Source organism: Trachemys scripta, chromosome 11 (assembly GCF_013100865.1).
Source record: "Trachemys scripta elegans isolate TJP31775 chromosome 11, CAS_Tse_1.0, whole genome shotgun sequence".
Classification (NCBI taxonomy): Eukaryota; Metazoa; Chordata; order Testudines; family Emydidae; genus Trachemys; species Trachemys scripta.
In genome coordinates this window covers 10762844-10780108 of record NC_048308.1, presented here as the reverse complement: position 1 = coordinate 10780108, position 17265 = coordinate 10762844, and the positions used below count along the sequence as shown (strand labels likewise).

General features: G+C 40.3%; 1 protein-coding gene across 7 annotated transcripts in view; it reads right to left on the bottom strand.

Annotated features, from left to right (window-relative positions):
- KALRN (kalirin RhoGEF kinase) overlaps positions 1-17265 on the bottom strand; it is a 739094-nt gene that overhangs the window by 232275 nt on the left and 489554 nt on the right. For all 7 annotated transcript variants that reach the window (XM_034786199.1, XM_034786196.1, XM_034786193.1 and 4 more), the window contains exons 15-16: positions 13055-13221; positions 3097-3216 (exon numbers count right to left, since the gene is read on the bottom strand). In XM_034786199.1, coding sequence (XP_034642090.1) covers positions 3097-3216; positions 13055-13221 — 287 coding nt within the window. The remainder of the gene's footprint in view (positions 1-3096; positions 3217-13054; positions 13222-17265) is intronic.

Sequence of the window (17265 nt, the reverse complement as noted above, 5' to 3'; positions counted from 1 at the left end):
TTATAGACCAACAGACGTATTGGAGCATGAGCTTTCGTGGGTGAATACCCACTTCTTCGGGTGCATGTGAAGAAGTGGGTATTCACCCACGAAAGCTCATGCTCCAATATGTCTGTTAGTCTATAAGGTGCCACAGGACTCTCTGCTGCTTTTACAAGTCCATTAATGGCTATTAGCCAGGATGGGTAAGGAATGGTGTCCCTAGACTCTGTCAGAGGGTGGAGATGGATGGCAGGAGAGAGATCACTTGATCATTGCCTGTTAGGTTCACTCCCTCTGGGGCACCTGGCATTGGCCACTGTCGGTAGACAGGATACTGCGCTAGATGGACCTTTGGTCTGACCCAGTACAGCCGTTCTTATGTTCTTATGCCTTAGCTTGGCCCCCAGCTTGGGCCCCAGCAAGTCTAAGCCAGCCCTGGCGACCCCATTAAAATGGGGTCATGACCCACTTTGGGGTCATGACCCACAGTTTGAAAACCACTGCAGGAGTATATACTGTACTGAGTAATCCTTTTGTAACGTTTCCTAGTGCACTTTAACATAATACAGTTTCAAAGAGCACTATGTTAAAGAGCACCGGGGAACCTTTAGTGCACACCAGACCAATTCATGCACAACATATTAGTGCACTTTAGAAATCACATCCCGTAATCTGCATTATTGCTCCATGTAGACAAGCCCATAGATACAAGTACTCGTTTCCAGTGTTTATTGGATAAACACTGGTTTCATTTATTTTTTGTTGGGAGTGTTTTATTGCTGGTTATCAGTTAAAACCTAAAATCAGAAGCCCTATTAATAATTCATAATAGAATTTGAGCCACCTGGATGAAAAAAAGTTGCACTAGTCTTTGAAGATCTTAGTGATCTTGACTCCCCATGCCTTCTGACATCTAATAATAATGTACCACAATAATATTTCATGTCAGATACATTATTGTAAGGGGAGTTGCAGTCACACCACCCCTGGGGAATGCCAGGAGACAAGAGTACCTCCTGGAGTCCTCTGGCTGTGCTGACTGGAGGAGTAATTTACTACAGTAATTTAAGGCTTTTAGGGCAGCTGCTCAGCTACGAAGGCCAGGGTGTAGGAGGGACAGAATCATGAATCCACACACTCTTCATCCTTTTTCATAGCTATTACTCCCAGGGGGAGCAACAGAGTAGCAGACTCTGCACACCCCTGAGTGCAAGGGCAGCCCTTATGCAGGCTGCCAAGATGAAGAAGTCCCCCAAGTCCTTCCTCCTTCACCTGGCATGTCTGCACGGAGGGGGCATTTTTTAGCTCAATATTTTGATTTTGTTTTTAACCTTCTGTAAGGAAACCCAAGTCTCCTAAAGACACACATAGTCTTTTTTTTCGTTTTTAACTGTTAATGCCAAATTCACACTTGATACATTTATGATCTAATCCCTGAACCAGGAAAGGAGCTTGAAAATGTCTGGTAATATGCTGTTGAATAATGCAATGTAGAGAACGCTATTAGCAAAAAGGATTAATAGTTGGCAGAAACATTTAGGAAGATGTTCAAGAACAACTGGTTGAATTTAATATCCAGCTGCTTTACTGCTGTTAGGGTGGCAATGCTTATTTTAAATACACTTTAAAGAATTTTAAATGAAAATGAATTCAACATCTAGGAAACCTTTAGAGGCCTGTCTCTGCCCTGTGTGCTTTGCAGATCTCTCTCACATGTTGAGCTTTAAACACTATTCATATTTAATCTAGTGTTTCTCCTTTGCAAACTTTCTTCCCCTACAATGTTGTAATCCTTTTCTCCCTGTGTGGCTCGCATTTACCACCGAATACAAGTATCTTCCCAGTGGTAGCAAGCTGTGATACACAGACAGTGTGTATCCTTCCCCACAGTGCTGTCTGCCTAATGCTGCTAAGATCTAGTCAGCACAATTCAGTGCCAACCAGCTGATACAGAATTGCCACCCTCCCTCTACCCCAGATATTAAACTCTTGCTTTTCCCGCAGGGAGCAACATCAGTGAAGAGCTGCTCTTTTCTTAATCCTAGCAGAATTGGATCAAAATTGGTTATTTGCAGAGATTATAACCACTAAACCAACTAGCAACACTGATAGCATATGTCAGTTTCCTTAAAGTTTACAGGAACATAGAATACAGTTTCTACTAAGCAAAGTACTCTCCCAAACCTCCCTCTATGGAGATTTTATTTTCATAGCAATTGCAAGTTTGACACTAGCTAGTTTTTTTGTTTTGTTTTTAACACATTTTGATTACATGGGGAGACCTGAGGAAAGCCAGCATGTTCCTTCACCCATGAAAATTGTAACCATTAGAGTAATAATCTAGGGGATTAGACACTCCTTAATCAGCATGAATGGGAGAAGGCAATACATCCCTTAGTAAGTCACCAGTATAATATCAAATGCAATGACAGATGGTAATCACATTGCTTAATGCAGGACTGGAAGATGCTGAGATACTATGGTGTTGAGTGAAATATAAAAACATATTCTATAAATCTCCATACTAGGGCAGTATAACTCTGTGCTGTCCCATAGACAGGGCTTGTGGCAAAACCACAATTTAGACAACAGTTAGTACAAACTTTACTTCTCTATTCTGACAAAACAATATTTTAGGCGAGTTCTTCTTTACTGAACTTCCCCAGATCATTCCAAGACAGCAGAATTAAGTCAGACAGAGATTTCATCTGAGAGGGTGCTTTAATATTCAGTGATGAATATATTCAGAATGGTGGGTCCTGGAAATAATCTCAGAAAGAAACCGACTTTGTGAACTTTTCCTATTTCAAGTTCACTTCCAAGAATTTTAATTTGGTCATAACATTAGCAAAGGAATTACCAGGATGTGTGTGTCTGGAGTTTTCATGAATGCCACTGTTTACATCTGACAGCAAAAGGACTAGCTATTGATGATAAATAATTTATGTCACTGTCAACCTCCTGCTACCTTATGAGGTTAGTGGTAAATTGCCTTTTCAAAGATTATTTTTTCTTTTTCTTCAAGCAAACAATGGTTTGATGTATGCCTGAGAGACAGTCCCATCTATACTGTTTATCTTGGAAAGAGAAGCAAAATGTTCCCATTGGTGTTACCTCTATGGCCAGTTGGAATTGCTCATGTTCTCGCTGGAGCTGCTCAGCTTCTGAAAGGGAGCTTGCGTTGACTAGGCTGGCATTGAGCATTGATTCCCCATTCCGAATCCAGCCGAGCACCTGTACAGAAAGGATATGTTGAAAGGTTATCTTGATCTGATTGTCCATGCAGTCACAGAGTCTCCTAATGATTCAGCCCACCTGAAGAAATGTATTTTGCTTAACATGGTCTGAGTGCGAGTCAATCGGCAGAAGATAAATCCTTGGATAAGGACTGACTTCATTACATAAATAATATTAATTGTCAAAGAGACAAAAGGTCACACTGTAGAAGTTATTGCTTGAAAAATTATAAGACATTGCAGGAGTATTTAGATGGCAAGAAGTGCCCAGTGTCACCTGAAGCTTTGATTACAAAAGTGAATATTCCTCTGTGTAAATGCCATGGGGCAGGAATGCAAAGGGTAACCGGGCAGAGTTCAAATTAGACAGGCTCTTCCACTGCTTTTTCAAATTCCTGTCCATATTTATGTTTGAAAAGTCACATTTTCACCTTAAAAGCTGCTTTGTTGTACTTACATCTTATTAGCAAATAAAACCGTTCTTAGCAAAGTGTCCTAGAGACCAGGAGCATGATTCTGATCTCACATTTAAATGAAATCAGGGTCAGGCCCATTGACTGTAGCTAGCAATGTGAGCGTTCATGCCCTGTACTGTATTTTTTCAACCACCAAGCTTCTGGCACAGGATTAGATGAAAGGGATGGTTTGTCAGGTCCCATGGAGACGCATGGTTTGGATGCTTCTTAGGAACTGTCTTCATATTTGCTGAAACAAAAAATGGGCCTAATTCTACATGAGAGTTTGACTAGTTTTTATCAAAACATCCCTCTCCCCTCAATGTGAACACCAAGAAATTTGGAGGAAGGTTAGGTATGATCTGGATAACAGTCCAAGATCTAGAACTCAGGCTCACCTCTACTGTTGACCATAGCCATGTCTGAACACATTCTTGATAGCAGTATGCCAACAATTCCTTGACCAATGTGGACAAATTCTTCTATAGACAAGGGCCCATGGATATTATAAACAAGGAACCCCCTTTACTCTATAGCATGGGTTTGTAACAGTTTATCCCTATCTACACTGGGCAGGAAACCATATTAGCAAACACAGACTTCAAGGATGCTTCTTGATTACATTGTTTCAAAAAGGAGTGTGTCCTGTCTCCACAGTAACCCTAGTGACAGAGAACTCTTTTAGGCCTGTAGCTATCCCACCCTGAACTGTGATCTCATTGTCACAGTATTCAGCCTTCCAAAAGTTCTCCATTTATCCTTGCTTGTCCTGTTCATTTTAACTTTCTTGTTTGGACTAGCATGGATCAGGTGGGACACAATGAGGTATTCCTTCAATTTGCACTTAACAACTGCAGTTCGGGTCCACTTCTGCTTGATTTCAATGTGCATTGTTTCTTCTTACACATTTGCACAGAGTGCAATTTCCATCTTCATTCTCTAATCTTACTCTGATTCTTATTCTGCACTTGTACAGTTTAGCCCCCTGCCCCCTTGCTACGTAAGTATATTTGCACTTATCTAAGAATAATGCAAATATGCCGGATAGTCTCTTGGACATTAATTTTCTCAAAAATGTAAGTGAACAATTCCCCCACCCCAGATCATTATGGGCCCAATCCTGCTACCTTTGCTGATGTTGAATAGTACACTATTCTGCAAGTAATCCCACAGGTTTCAATAAGGGCTTGAATCAAAGCCCACTGAAGTCAGGAAATATCTTTCCATTGGCTTCAATGGTTTTGGATCAGGTTCTTAGACTACTTTTGGAGTAAGGCAGAATTGGGCTGTATGTATATGTATGACAGAGTTACCAGAACATTTTTTTAAAACAGTAGAAACGCATTCTGCTATTTTAAAACATTTTGTCCAAAAATAATCACTCAAACTGCACAGGTAAGTTCCTGGATAAATTTGCCTACAACTCTTAGTCCTATTTTCTGTTAATGCAGCTGCAAATTATTGCAAGAAATCCAGCCTTATTTGGCAAGTTGTTACATCCAGTTCACAAATTCACCGGAAATCCTTACTGCCCAATCACTTTCACAAATGTAGCTCATGAGCTATACAGCTTTGAAATATAGTAACTTTGGTTTACCATTCTAGATAGCAATTTATCTTTTGTTCCCACCTCCCCCACAGTGATTAATTCAAGTGCCTTAAAGGAACCATTTTTTCCCCTCCCTATATCATACATCACCCTCCTCACAGCCATTTGCCTCCCTCTGGGATAAGGAAATTAATTGTCCCTAGGAGGAAAAAAGGGAACGAGTCTACACATGTAGCTGACCCTAATTTGTAGAAAATAGCATTCTGCTCAAGTCAGCAGTAGGGCAGTCTTGATCTACCAGCTCTCTCTCTTTCATCAGCAGGTGCTACTGTTGCTGTGGGAAACACAACAGAGATTCTGAGAAAAAGGAAAGGGATTATCACACAACAATCTTTTTGTCTATGATTTTGTATAATCCTCCAGCCCATGTGTTACAAACTACACTGCACCAAGAGTTGAAACTCTGTCTCTTTTAGGAAGGAATTAACTAAAGGATCACCATGGCTGGACAAGATATGAAGTGACAACAGCATGGACCAGCAAACACGTTCACGGTTTTGCTGAACTCCTGGCTGACCTGGGCCGGTGTGATTTTTTTACAAAAAGGAGTATTTCTTTTAGAAAAGCAGTAGCTGAGCATAATCATTCTTTTTTAAAAGCGATCTGAATGTCGTAGGGAATTTTAGGAAGCAGCCTTCATGTATCAAACCTTTATGCTGAAATTTTCTAAAACATTAGATTTAGATGCAGAATTATTTTAGGAATTTGTCTCTCTAAATCCCCTCGACAGCTTCAGAAACCTCAGCCTTAAAAGTCAGGTTGACTGTAAACATAGGCCAATGGACGGGATGACATAATAGGACTTACTTTCTAACATCTGTGGTAATGAGATATCCTCCATGTACTTGATCTCTCTGTGCAACAACCACCTTGACCCAATCAAATCAGTAATTTGCATCTTAAAGCAGAGTTCTGTTCTTCCGTCTTGTCAGTCATGTTACGTTTACACAATGGCGCTGAAAAAACCTAGTTTACAAAAATGGCAAATGTCTGACCTAGCCCAATAAACACTGGAAATTTAAGTGGTCTGCCCAGTCACTCTGCCCTTCATCTGTCTGAAAGCAGGTGAACACACATACTATATGTGCTGCAACTAAAAATGGTTAGCAGGGTTAGGCATGGCATTTCAGCCTTGATTCTTCATTTCCTGGAGTCTGTTGGCTTCATTCAGAGCTCTCTCCTGCGACACTTTTAACCAACATTTTTGGTTAAATTTTCTTCTCATGAAACTGAGTTATTAACAATATTGATGAAAGCCAGGTAGAGTACCTACATGGCTTAGGGCAGGCTCTTCCACTCAGCTATACTGTGAACATGAGTCTGTTCTGATTGGTCAGGTAAGTCAAAAGGCATAATTTCTGCTCCCTAATTAGAAGAATGCACAAGTACTTAAAGTGCAAATATTCATGAATGTAAATCAGTAAAACTCAATCACTTGTGAAAACCATTTGCATGAGCAAAATGGATTTGTTAAAAATTGCAAGTTGAATATTCACAGATGTTTTGCAGTATTCACTGACATCTGGTAGTAACACACTATGGTACTCTACCATCTAGTAGCAACACTAGTCTGCACTCTACTTTCCACTGATATCTGTGTCAGGAAGATTTGGGAAGCAGCAGGAGGAGACAGAAAGGTCAATTGTATACTGTACATTCTAATCATCCTCAGATCTGTGGATCCTATGATTCTCCTTAATTTCAGTGGAACTAAAACTTCATGCAGCTCTGAAAATGTACTATCTAGTCTTCAGAGATACAAAGCTAGACCCTGATCCTGCAAATGTTTACAAGTCATGTTGTTAAAGAGAAGCGTGTATGTAAATGCTTGCAGGATCAAAGCACAAGCGCTTTAACTCAGTGCCTCACTGATCCTCTCAGCTTCCCTCCTGTTGTTAGTATTTTAACATACTTTATTGCTGTGTCCCATTTGCTTAAAAACAATAACAGCCATTGCCCCCATGGTCTAGAGTGTCTATATTTAGCACACCTGATCAATACCAGCTAAATTAATTGCCTAAGTCTAAATGCCAACTACTTTGAAATCAATATTTTTTTCTGCTTCACCGACTTCTCACAAATATAATTGTCTTTTATGTTGCCCAAGTTAACCAAACAACTGAAATAAACAACTCAGTAATAATGATTACGAGAAATATTCTAAGCATCTAAGTCAGACTATAAATCAGAGCTCACTTTATATGCACTATAGCTTGTTGGAAGTTTACCAGCAATGTAAAACCTTCCATCCTGTACTCACTGTCTTCATTTTTCAATTCAGATTTGTGTATCCTTATATTTACAGTCAGAAAGCTTCAACAACAATTTCTGAGTTTGTAAGTAATGCAAAGAGTAGCCTTGTCATTACCACTCCTAATTGTGATGCTGAATAATTTTTGATGTACTGTAACATTTGCAGTAGTTATTAGAGCTAAGAAGGGAAATCACATCTGATGACTCAGGGTTCCAGGTGATTAGAAAGTTAGGAAGGACATTTTTATCCCTATATACACTGTTGTATGATCAACAGCCTAGCTTTGGCTGGGGGAAAGGGCAGGGATTAACCTTTCTTTGAAGCACCAGGTACGGATTGCTGCAGGCAGGATATGAGAACTGATGGTCTGAACAGGTATGACAAATCCTTTGTTTTGAAGCCTGTGCAGTAATTATGTAAGTTTCTAATCTAGAGTTAATCATCTTCACCTAAGCATCCTCATTTTTCTCCTTTCTAAAGCTTTGTACAAGTACTCTTGTGAAGTTGTTTGTAAGCAAAACTTGCACACAGGATAATTGTGTTAATTAGTATCGAAAGGAAGAAGATTTAAGCTACAAAAATGCTACAGTAATCTTCTAGTGGGTAATTTACAACATGAGTAGTAGGGATTAACCTTGCTATTTGGTGTATTACTAAAGTCTCATTTAGCATAGCCCACCTTTTCTCATTTCCCTTCCTCCATGAATACTCATATTGTGTACAGACACACATTAGACTCTATCGCATGCCTGTTCTAGCTGCAGGACCAAAAGGAACGTGAGGCTCAGTCAAATGCCCTCGGTCTGGTCTGCTTTATCCCATTTGTACCAACATGCCAGTTAACTGCAAGCTGCAGGCACTCTTGGATCAAAGGGCCGCAACATTCAAACCAGAACTTTGATGGCATCTGCTTTTCTCTATGACTGCTTCATTTGCTCCTTCCTTTAAATGTTCAGCATCTCCTGGTCCTTCTTTTAGGGCCTTTTCCCCAGTGCCACCTTCTACCTCCTCTGGCAGGCCTGGTACCTCTCAGCTTCTCTTCTCTACTATCTCTTTCATCTCCCTGCAGTTTATCAGCTTCTCGTGATCCAACCCCATCACCCAGTCCACCTGATTTCACCCAGACTTCACAATCTACCATCCATAATGGCTGCAGAAGCGATAGCATAGTATAAACTCTTCTTTAACAGGGTGCAAGAGGCATTCCCTTCACCCCATGGTGGTTCAGCTCAGCTGGAGTTTCTAGGACTGCCAGTGGTGCTAGGATCTCCTGGTCCATGTACTCCAGGAGCTAACTGTACTCAGGATTGCAAGGCAGGGAAAGGCTCCTTGTATCCTTCCCCCAAGGCCCAGTGAGCAACCATGCAGTTAGCCACAAACATACTCCATAATGTTTGCTGAGAACTCTGATGGCACAAACATATTCACAAATGCTCATCATTGCTTATAGAAATGTACAGTTCTCAGCTTAGACTGTCTAAACTTTTTTTACAAGTAATTTTTCCACCACGAATCTTTATTTTTTGTGTACATCTAGCAAGCAGAGCTTTTATTTGCATATCCAAAGCTTCCTTGAGTACCCACCACAGCCAGGGCAAAAAGCAATCACAAAGAGCCTTTTTCTCTGTGCATGTGAGTTGGAATTAGGACTGGGAAATGTTTGGAGGTGAACATTTACATATTTTTTATCTGGTTTACAAGACCTGTTCACAAATTGACTCAGACGTACATGGTACTTAATATTCTTTTAATTAAAATTTTGTATAGATGCTTCTAATATAGCCCCAAGACAATTCTCTGATCACTCTCCTATATTAATAGACTCGCTATTATCTGGGAATGTGCAGACAGGCTAACACTAAGAGATGGCCTTTAAACAGACATTTCCTACAAATTGCAGATTTTATCAATTTTGTTGAAGTGGAAATTAAATATTTCTGGAGTTAAATAACCTCCCTAAAAAGCAACAGAGTCCTGTGGCCACTTCATCGGATGCAGGCATTCACCCACGAAAGCTTATGCTCCAATACATCTGTTAGTCTTAAAGGTGACACAGGATTCTCTGTTGCTTTTTACAGATCCCGACTAACATGGCTACCCCTCTGATACATAACCCCCCTCAGTCTCTCCAAAAAGGCCCAATCATTTTGCTTATGACTGAAAAGCAGTAACAGTGGAACCCTCTGAGAGCAAAGCCATCTCTCCCCTGCAGAATGATTTCACTGTAAGCAGAAGTTTCACTATAATTGTAATTACAATGCACTGAAACAATTAATTAATGGAGATATCCCATCTCCTAGAACTAGAAGGGACCTTGGAAGGTCATCAAGTCCAGCCCCCTGCCTTCACTAGCAGGACCAAGTACTGATTTTGCCCCAGATCCCCAAGTGGCCCCCTCAAGGGTTGAACTCACAACACTGGGTTTAGCAGGCTAATGCTCAAACCACTGAGCTATCCCTCCCACCAATTATTGACTTCTGTTCCAACTGGCTGCCAGCATTGCATTAAAGGGAATTTCTTTTAATCTTATCTCCTTAATACTATCCTGCTATTACTTCTGCATAAGCCTTCCACGTTCTATGGTTACAACAGGAAAGGAGGGGTGGGGGGGAGAGGGGACACATCCTTGAGAGGCTCTCTTCCTTAATATGAAAGATTTTGTGAACCAGTGATCTATATTATTTCCACTCTGTTTCAGGTCACAGAGCATCACACTTTGAGATGTTCCACTTAAATGGCTCCAAACATGTATCCTCTTGGCATTCAAACCTGTGAAGCATGTGATTTAATGCAGAAACCTTTTCTAAATGAGACTTAAATAGATACAGACAGGAAAAAGATTTTGGATTTACATGAGCCATTATGTTAAAATGCAAACATATGTACGTGTTCCAGAACTTAGCCTAGTTTGCTGTTTCAGCACAATTTTACCAGAGCTACAGCAGGTGTCTGTGGCAACCAAATCTCAATTGACTCTCAAGAGCAAGTGCAATTTGGTAATGAGATGGAGACCATTCATTGTCTCAAGTGCTCTAAAAAGTGAAGGAAATTTGGACTAGACCAGCAATGAACAACAAGCCAAAATCAATATATTTTCCAATTTCACTAAGTGGTTGTGACTATTACTCATCCCCCGGGAAACCAAATACAGCCACCTTATGATAGGGCACAGATATATTTTAATTTGGCTCTTTTCAGGGGAAACTAGCTACAGTAATTGATAGGTTAATAAGGAATAGATTTTTCATTATTCAGCTGAACAAATACAATGATTCTTAGCCAAAGGCTTGCTGAAAGGTCACAGAGTAATGAAGGCTTTGATGGTTCAAATACTGTTAAGGAAACACTAATTCAAGACAGCTATTTGTGTTCCTCTTGCAGAAGTTAGACAGTTCAGTCCTATCACTAGATTTTTAGATGTTTGGTTTGTACAATATTCTAAGGCACAAGCCTGTGAATGAAATTAACCAATCCTTGCTTCTGAGACTCACAGCTTTAGTTATCCAGAGTGCAGCCATCACTTTATTTCTCTAAAAACTAATATTGTAATAACAGGCCTAACCCAACCCCTTTTAATGTCAAGTGAAAGACTTACATTTACTTTACTGGGACTTGGATTGGGCCCAATAATAACCACATGTATTTCTAGAGTTTCTGTCAGGTCTGGTACTCTAGGTTCTAAACCAGTGCTGCTGTGTGCTATTAAATAGCCACTGGGTTTCATTTCAGAATTGGCTACATTGCAGTGAGTGAGATGCTTGTTGTAAATATAGTGTGTGAAATATTTTGGGTCCCTATAGAAAGAAATGCACTTTATAAACAAAGATATTATTAATAAAATAGAGCCTTCCATTCAGAAGGGTTCCAAAGCACTTTATAAACTCCACACACTTCATACTGCCACTGGAATGCCAGGTGACTACATTTTCAAAATTAAAAACTAGGAGACTTTTCTGTTTACATTTTTTAAGCTTGCGAACGACTCATATAAAAGTGCACTTTTTTTAAAACATGCACTAATGTCGCAACTGCCAGCTTCTGACTCAGTAGCCCCAAGTACATATTTCTCAGAGTGAAGGATTTTTGCCAGTAATGTAATGTTCTGAATCAGTTTCTCATGAAACATTGAAGAAGTGTAATTAACATTCACTTTGTGCAAAAGAACAGCTTTGATAGAGTCTATGCTCATTTGACTTTTCTCTGCACTCCGAACATTGAACACTTGTTCCACTGATCTCTTTTTTCCTGGTAAACACAGAGAGGGATAGCTCAGTGGTTTGAGCATTGGCCTGCTAAACCCAGGGTTGTGAGTTCAATCCTTGAAGAGGCCACTTAGGGATCTGGGGCAAAATCAGTACTTGGTCCTGCTAGTGAAGGCAGGGGGCTGGACTCGATGACCTTTCAAGGTCCCTTCCAGTTCTAGGAGATAGGATATCTCCATTAATTTGGGGGAAGGATAGCTCAGTGGTTTGTGCATTGGCCTGCTAAACCCAGGGTTGTGAGTTCAATCCTTGAGGGGGCCATTTGGGGATTTAGTTGGGGCTTGGTCCTGCTTTGAGTAGGGGGTTGGACTAGATGACCTCCTGAGGTCCCTTCCAACCCTGATATTCTATAATTCTACTCCCTAAAGTAATGTCATGAACAAACATTTGTAATTATTAAAAAAATAAACACCAAACATTTTCATTGACGAAATGGAAAACTGGGATATTTCAAGTGATCAGAAAGACATTCCCGGGGCATCCTATGAAAAACCCAGACTGCCCCATTAAACTAGGACATACAGTCACTTCACTGAAATGCAGCCACCTCTGGAGTGAAAAATTGCAGCTGTGCAGCAGCACGCAACCGTATAGGACAGCAAGTGAGGAAATATTACACATCCAAATGAAGCTACGGGAAATTTAGGTAGGCAAAACACAACTGACTGAGCTTTAATGTTATTGGGACTAGCAGACTAACACCCTAAAATTGTGAGATCCTAGGTTAAAGACTACAAATAGTCAGGGTTCTACATCTTAACCAAAGATGATAAACTTGCTTGAGCTCCCCACAGATCAGTAATAATGCAAAAAATTAAGTAAGGAGGCCAAACTAGAGTGGTGTCAGCTTTAGACCTGGGCATTGAGATATCCACTAATGAGACCAATGATCCACAATGCTTTCAGTTTGTACCCCAAATCCTTATATTCCCAGAGCACATTGTGTTCTGAAGAACACCCCAATCTAGAAACTATGGGGTCAGTTCTGCATGGACGGTGAACGTAACTCCCATAAATATTCATGGGGTCTTGCACATGCACAGAACATGGAACAGACTCCTCAGTTACTTGTAAAGGGTCATTTTAGAACCCGTGAATAGATCAAGTACTGCTAAAGAAAAGGATTAACACTCCATACACGTAAAGGGAGGCAATTTGACAGAAATGGTTTTAACAGCCTGCACGTACTGTAATTGCTTTCAAGACACGTTTAAGCCACCACAAAATGGTTTAATGGCTGTGGTAGAAAGCCTGACCTGCTTGACCTCAGCCTGTAGGTGCCGGAGCTGTAGGCACTGCTCTAGCCGTTTGTGAGTCTGATCGGCGTTAAGCTCTAGCTCATGCTGTTTCTCATGAAGGAACTCCAGCAGCTCTTGCACTTGTGTCGCAAGATCAATGTCCTTTTCGCAGATTAGTTCAATGCCTACAACAAGATGACATACAGAGAGAGAGAGACAATTTCATTTATTTGCAATTCCTTTTGCAGCACAATTCTGCCACCCGTCACATTGATTTGAATCTCTCTTGATTCCTGATAAACCCTCACACAAACAACATATGGTTTACCCTGATGCACATATTTGTTGAATCCTATGACTGTATTGTCCTGTCTATCACTGTGTGTATCAATAAAATGACGTTTCTGTGTTGATTGCTCCTTGTTTTGCTCATCTGAAACTGTCCATACGGAAATGATTTGACTACAGCTTTGGTGATGTGGAACTGGGAATTTTAAAAAATACTTTATGAATTTTAACAAATCAAAGACTAAAATACTCCCCCAGCCTTATGTTATTTCATTAATCAATATCTTATAAACACATTCTTTCTTTGAAGAAAGAAAGAAAGAAAGAAAGAAAGAAAGAAAGAAAGAAAGAAAGAAAGAAAGAAAGAAAGACTCCTGTCCTCAATTTAGGATGGTAGTTGGGGGCCCACAATGTGGAGTGCCTAAAGTCTGTCTAGGTTCTTAGGGGACCATTAACACTCTTTTAATTTATACTATCCTTTAGGTTGTTCTCAATTATGCCATGTGTCAAATCATTCCCAAATCAGCTCTAGAACTGGAGGCCTGAAAAGGTGGCTTAGTACCCACTTCCCCAATCCCTCAAAGTCCAGCATTGAATATGCTCCACTGGAGCAGAGGATCTGGCTCACTGTGTAACTGTCCCAAGAAAAACAATGCAGAGCAGTATACTGTCCTCTTTGATTTGCAATTTCACCAGTGTAACTGACAGACTTTGGCCAGAGTCTTTATTTGACATTCCACACTACTGTAATCCATGTAATCATAAATCAGTAAGGGCCTGATCCTTCTCCCATTGAAGTTATTTAGAATGTTGTTATTGGCTTCAACAGAAGCAGGGTCCTAATAATTATAATAATCAGATTCAAGTAAGTGTGAGAAAACACTGCACTGTTCTCCAAAGCCATTTGATTATATAAAATAAAACAAGATTAAAAAAAGGACGCCTCCCCTTCCCCCCCGCGACTGAAAGCTGTTGTACAGGAAGCAAGGAAATTATGTTTCGAGGCATTTAATGTGAAGCATCTTTTCTATGTCCCAGAGTTCCATGACTTTTACCTTCTGTCACAGTGATATCAGCAGAGGACAGAATTAGAAACCAGATCAACCCTGTGTCAACCCTACCTTGTCTCTTCCAGTTTCTGGTTTTATCATGAAAGCCACATCGGAGTGAAACTGATTGGCTGATTCTCTTTCCCAGCCAAAACAAAACAGCTTCTTCATTACCAAATAAGGTGGAATGGCCCCAGGCTTCACATTTAGGATCTGGAAATTTAATTTATGCTCCCATTCTTGGGAGTGAAGTTCCTTCTAACTGCCAGACACCATGCACATTTGTTATAATTAGCCTGCATATGGTACTGTGTCCTTAGGACATCGCTGGTGTTTTGTATGCTTGACTTCACCATGCCTATTTGATATTAAACACACAGTTTTCCATCATGCACACTCGACTGATGTAGTTTTGACTGTGGTAACTCATCAGCAGCAACCAGTAAACTGCCTAGGATGTTATCCAAGGGCAGACTGCTCTCACGGTGATGAATGATTTGCCCTTTCTTGCTTGCCACATGTCACACAGATTTATGCCACATTGCCAGCATATGCAATGAGAGAGCTCGTTCTTCTCAAAGGTGGATTTGTAAAATAGCATTTTTACATTGTATTTTTGGAATAATTTCACACACAAAAGTCCTCACCCGGAGGTTTGTGATATGTAAGCACAGCTGTTTTTTCAATAAACTGAACGCAGTTACTGAAGGGGATTTCAACAGACTGGTATTGAGTGGAGCATGCTCTTAAACAGATTTATTAAAAAGCGTAGCCACAGGTACAACAACATAAATACACCACAGCTCTCAGTTATAGTGGCATAAATCTAGAGAAACAGCACTGAAGTGACTGGATTTACTCTGAATTTATGCTGGTGTAATTGAGAGCATAATTTAGTGCATTGTACAATCTATCAACCTACCTACCTATCTATATATCTTTTCTTTTATCCTTTGGATAACTACAGACCTTTTAAATTATACACATTCATATAAGGCCTGATCCAAAGTACAGTGAAGTCAATGAAAAGACTACCATTTACTTCAACAGGCCTCTGTTACACACATTCTGCCTATGTTTTAACCAATTAGGATATTATAAAAAGCCTAATTTGCCAAAATAAGATGAAATCTGAAAAAAAATCCACCCACATAGTTAATTGATAATTTTAAGAAAAGGCCATTCTGTTTGCATAGATGCCAGAAGTCAAATTTCTGACTTGAATTCTAATTTTTAAATAAGTAGTTATGCTAGCTAGCACAAGTACTGCCCAAATTCTATTAGTGGTAGCAACATAACCAGGTCTTAACTAAATCACGGAATAACCTTAAATGTATTAAAAACATTTTGTGACAAAATCTGTGCTAAACTTTACAGATGAAATGCATTTATGTAAATTGAAAATAGCTTCCACTAAACACTAAAATCAAGGAAAAAATAAATACATTTGCTGACTTATAATTACACAAAATGTGTTTTGTGTAATATTGCGCTGTAGCTTATAGAGAAAGATATCATGAGACTTCAATTTCAAAACCTCTTAAGCAGGGCCGGCTCCAGGGTTTTGGCCGCCCCAAGCAGCAAAAAAAAAAAAGAAAAAAGCTGTGATCGCGATCTGCAGCGGCAATTCGGCAGGAGGTCCTTCGCTCTGAGCGGGAGTGAGGGACTGTCAGCTGAATTGCCGCACGTGCCGCCCCTCTCCAGAGTGGCCGCCCCAAGCACCTGCTTGCTAGGCTGGTGCCTGGAGCCGGCCCTGCTCTTAAGTTTGAATTTGCCAGATAATAAAATCACTGAACAGACTGAATAGAAATTTCTTTGTATAATAAGAATCACTCCCACTCAGAGGGACTTATTCCTGTGTTGATTTAGAACCCAGTTCAGGAATGCATCCTAGTTCAAGAAAGCACTTCAGCACATACTTAACACTAAGCATGTGCTTAAGGCACACTGAAGCAAATGGTTAAATAATTAAAGTTAAGTACTTGTTTACGTGCTTTTCTGAATAGGAATGGATCTAAGCATGTGCTAACTGGAGTTAAACCAAGGCTTTTACAGTCCGAGCACTCCCACTGGGGTAGATCCTTAGCTGGTGGTGTAAATTGTTATGGTTCTATTGGCTACATCAGCTGAGGATCAGCTCCAATGACTTCAGTAGGATTGCTAGGGTGTAAATCAGCACAGAAATGGGATTTATGGGCTAAATTAAGTCTTGGTTGAACTCCACTGATTTCACTTGGAGTCACATCAAGGATGAGCGGACAGTATCTTACAGGAAAAAAAAAGAGTGATATCTTAAAGTCAGATTGCTGCACGATTACTATCAGGGGATAACATCTTGCACCACATATGTTCCCATTGCCTTCAGTAGGGCTATTTGCAGTGTGAGATACTATTCACTATGAGTACGGGATCATAATCTGGCCCTCACAGAGCTGTGTTGCAACCAGTGTGACTTTGTTTTTTTACTGAACAATTAGAAGCATTCTTCAGAAAGGTTAAACAAAGTCAGCCTTCGTGTCCCTGCAACATCCATTTCCTAAACCAGAAATGAAATCACAACTTGAAATGAAATGAAATAGATTTCTGTTTCCTTTATAATGAATGTGGCTGCTATGGTGACGCAGGTGAATGGCACTAGACTGACAGCCCTGGATACTACAGGCTTCTTTCTATTTGTGCACATAACAAGTATGAGATGGGTAGCAACAGTGCAGACTTCCACCAAATTGCCTTATCAATGTGCTATCAGTCCTGACCTAGACCACACCACCTGACAGGTTGGAAGGGCAAGCAGGCCAGCTCTTAACCTAGTGGCAGCAGCAGCAGCTCGCTGGCTGCTCAATGCTCATGCCCGCCATTGTGCCTGCTTTTCAATGCTCCTGCATTGCACCC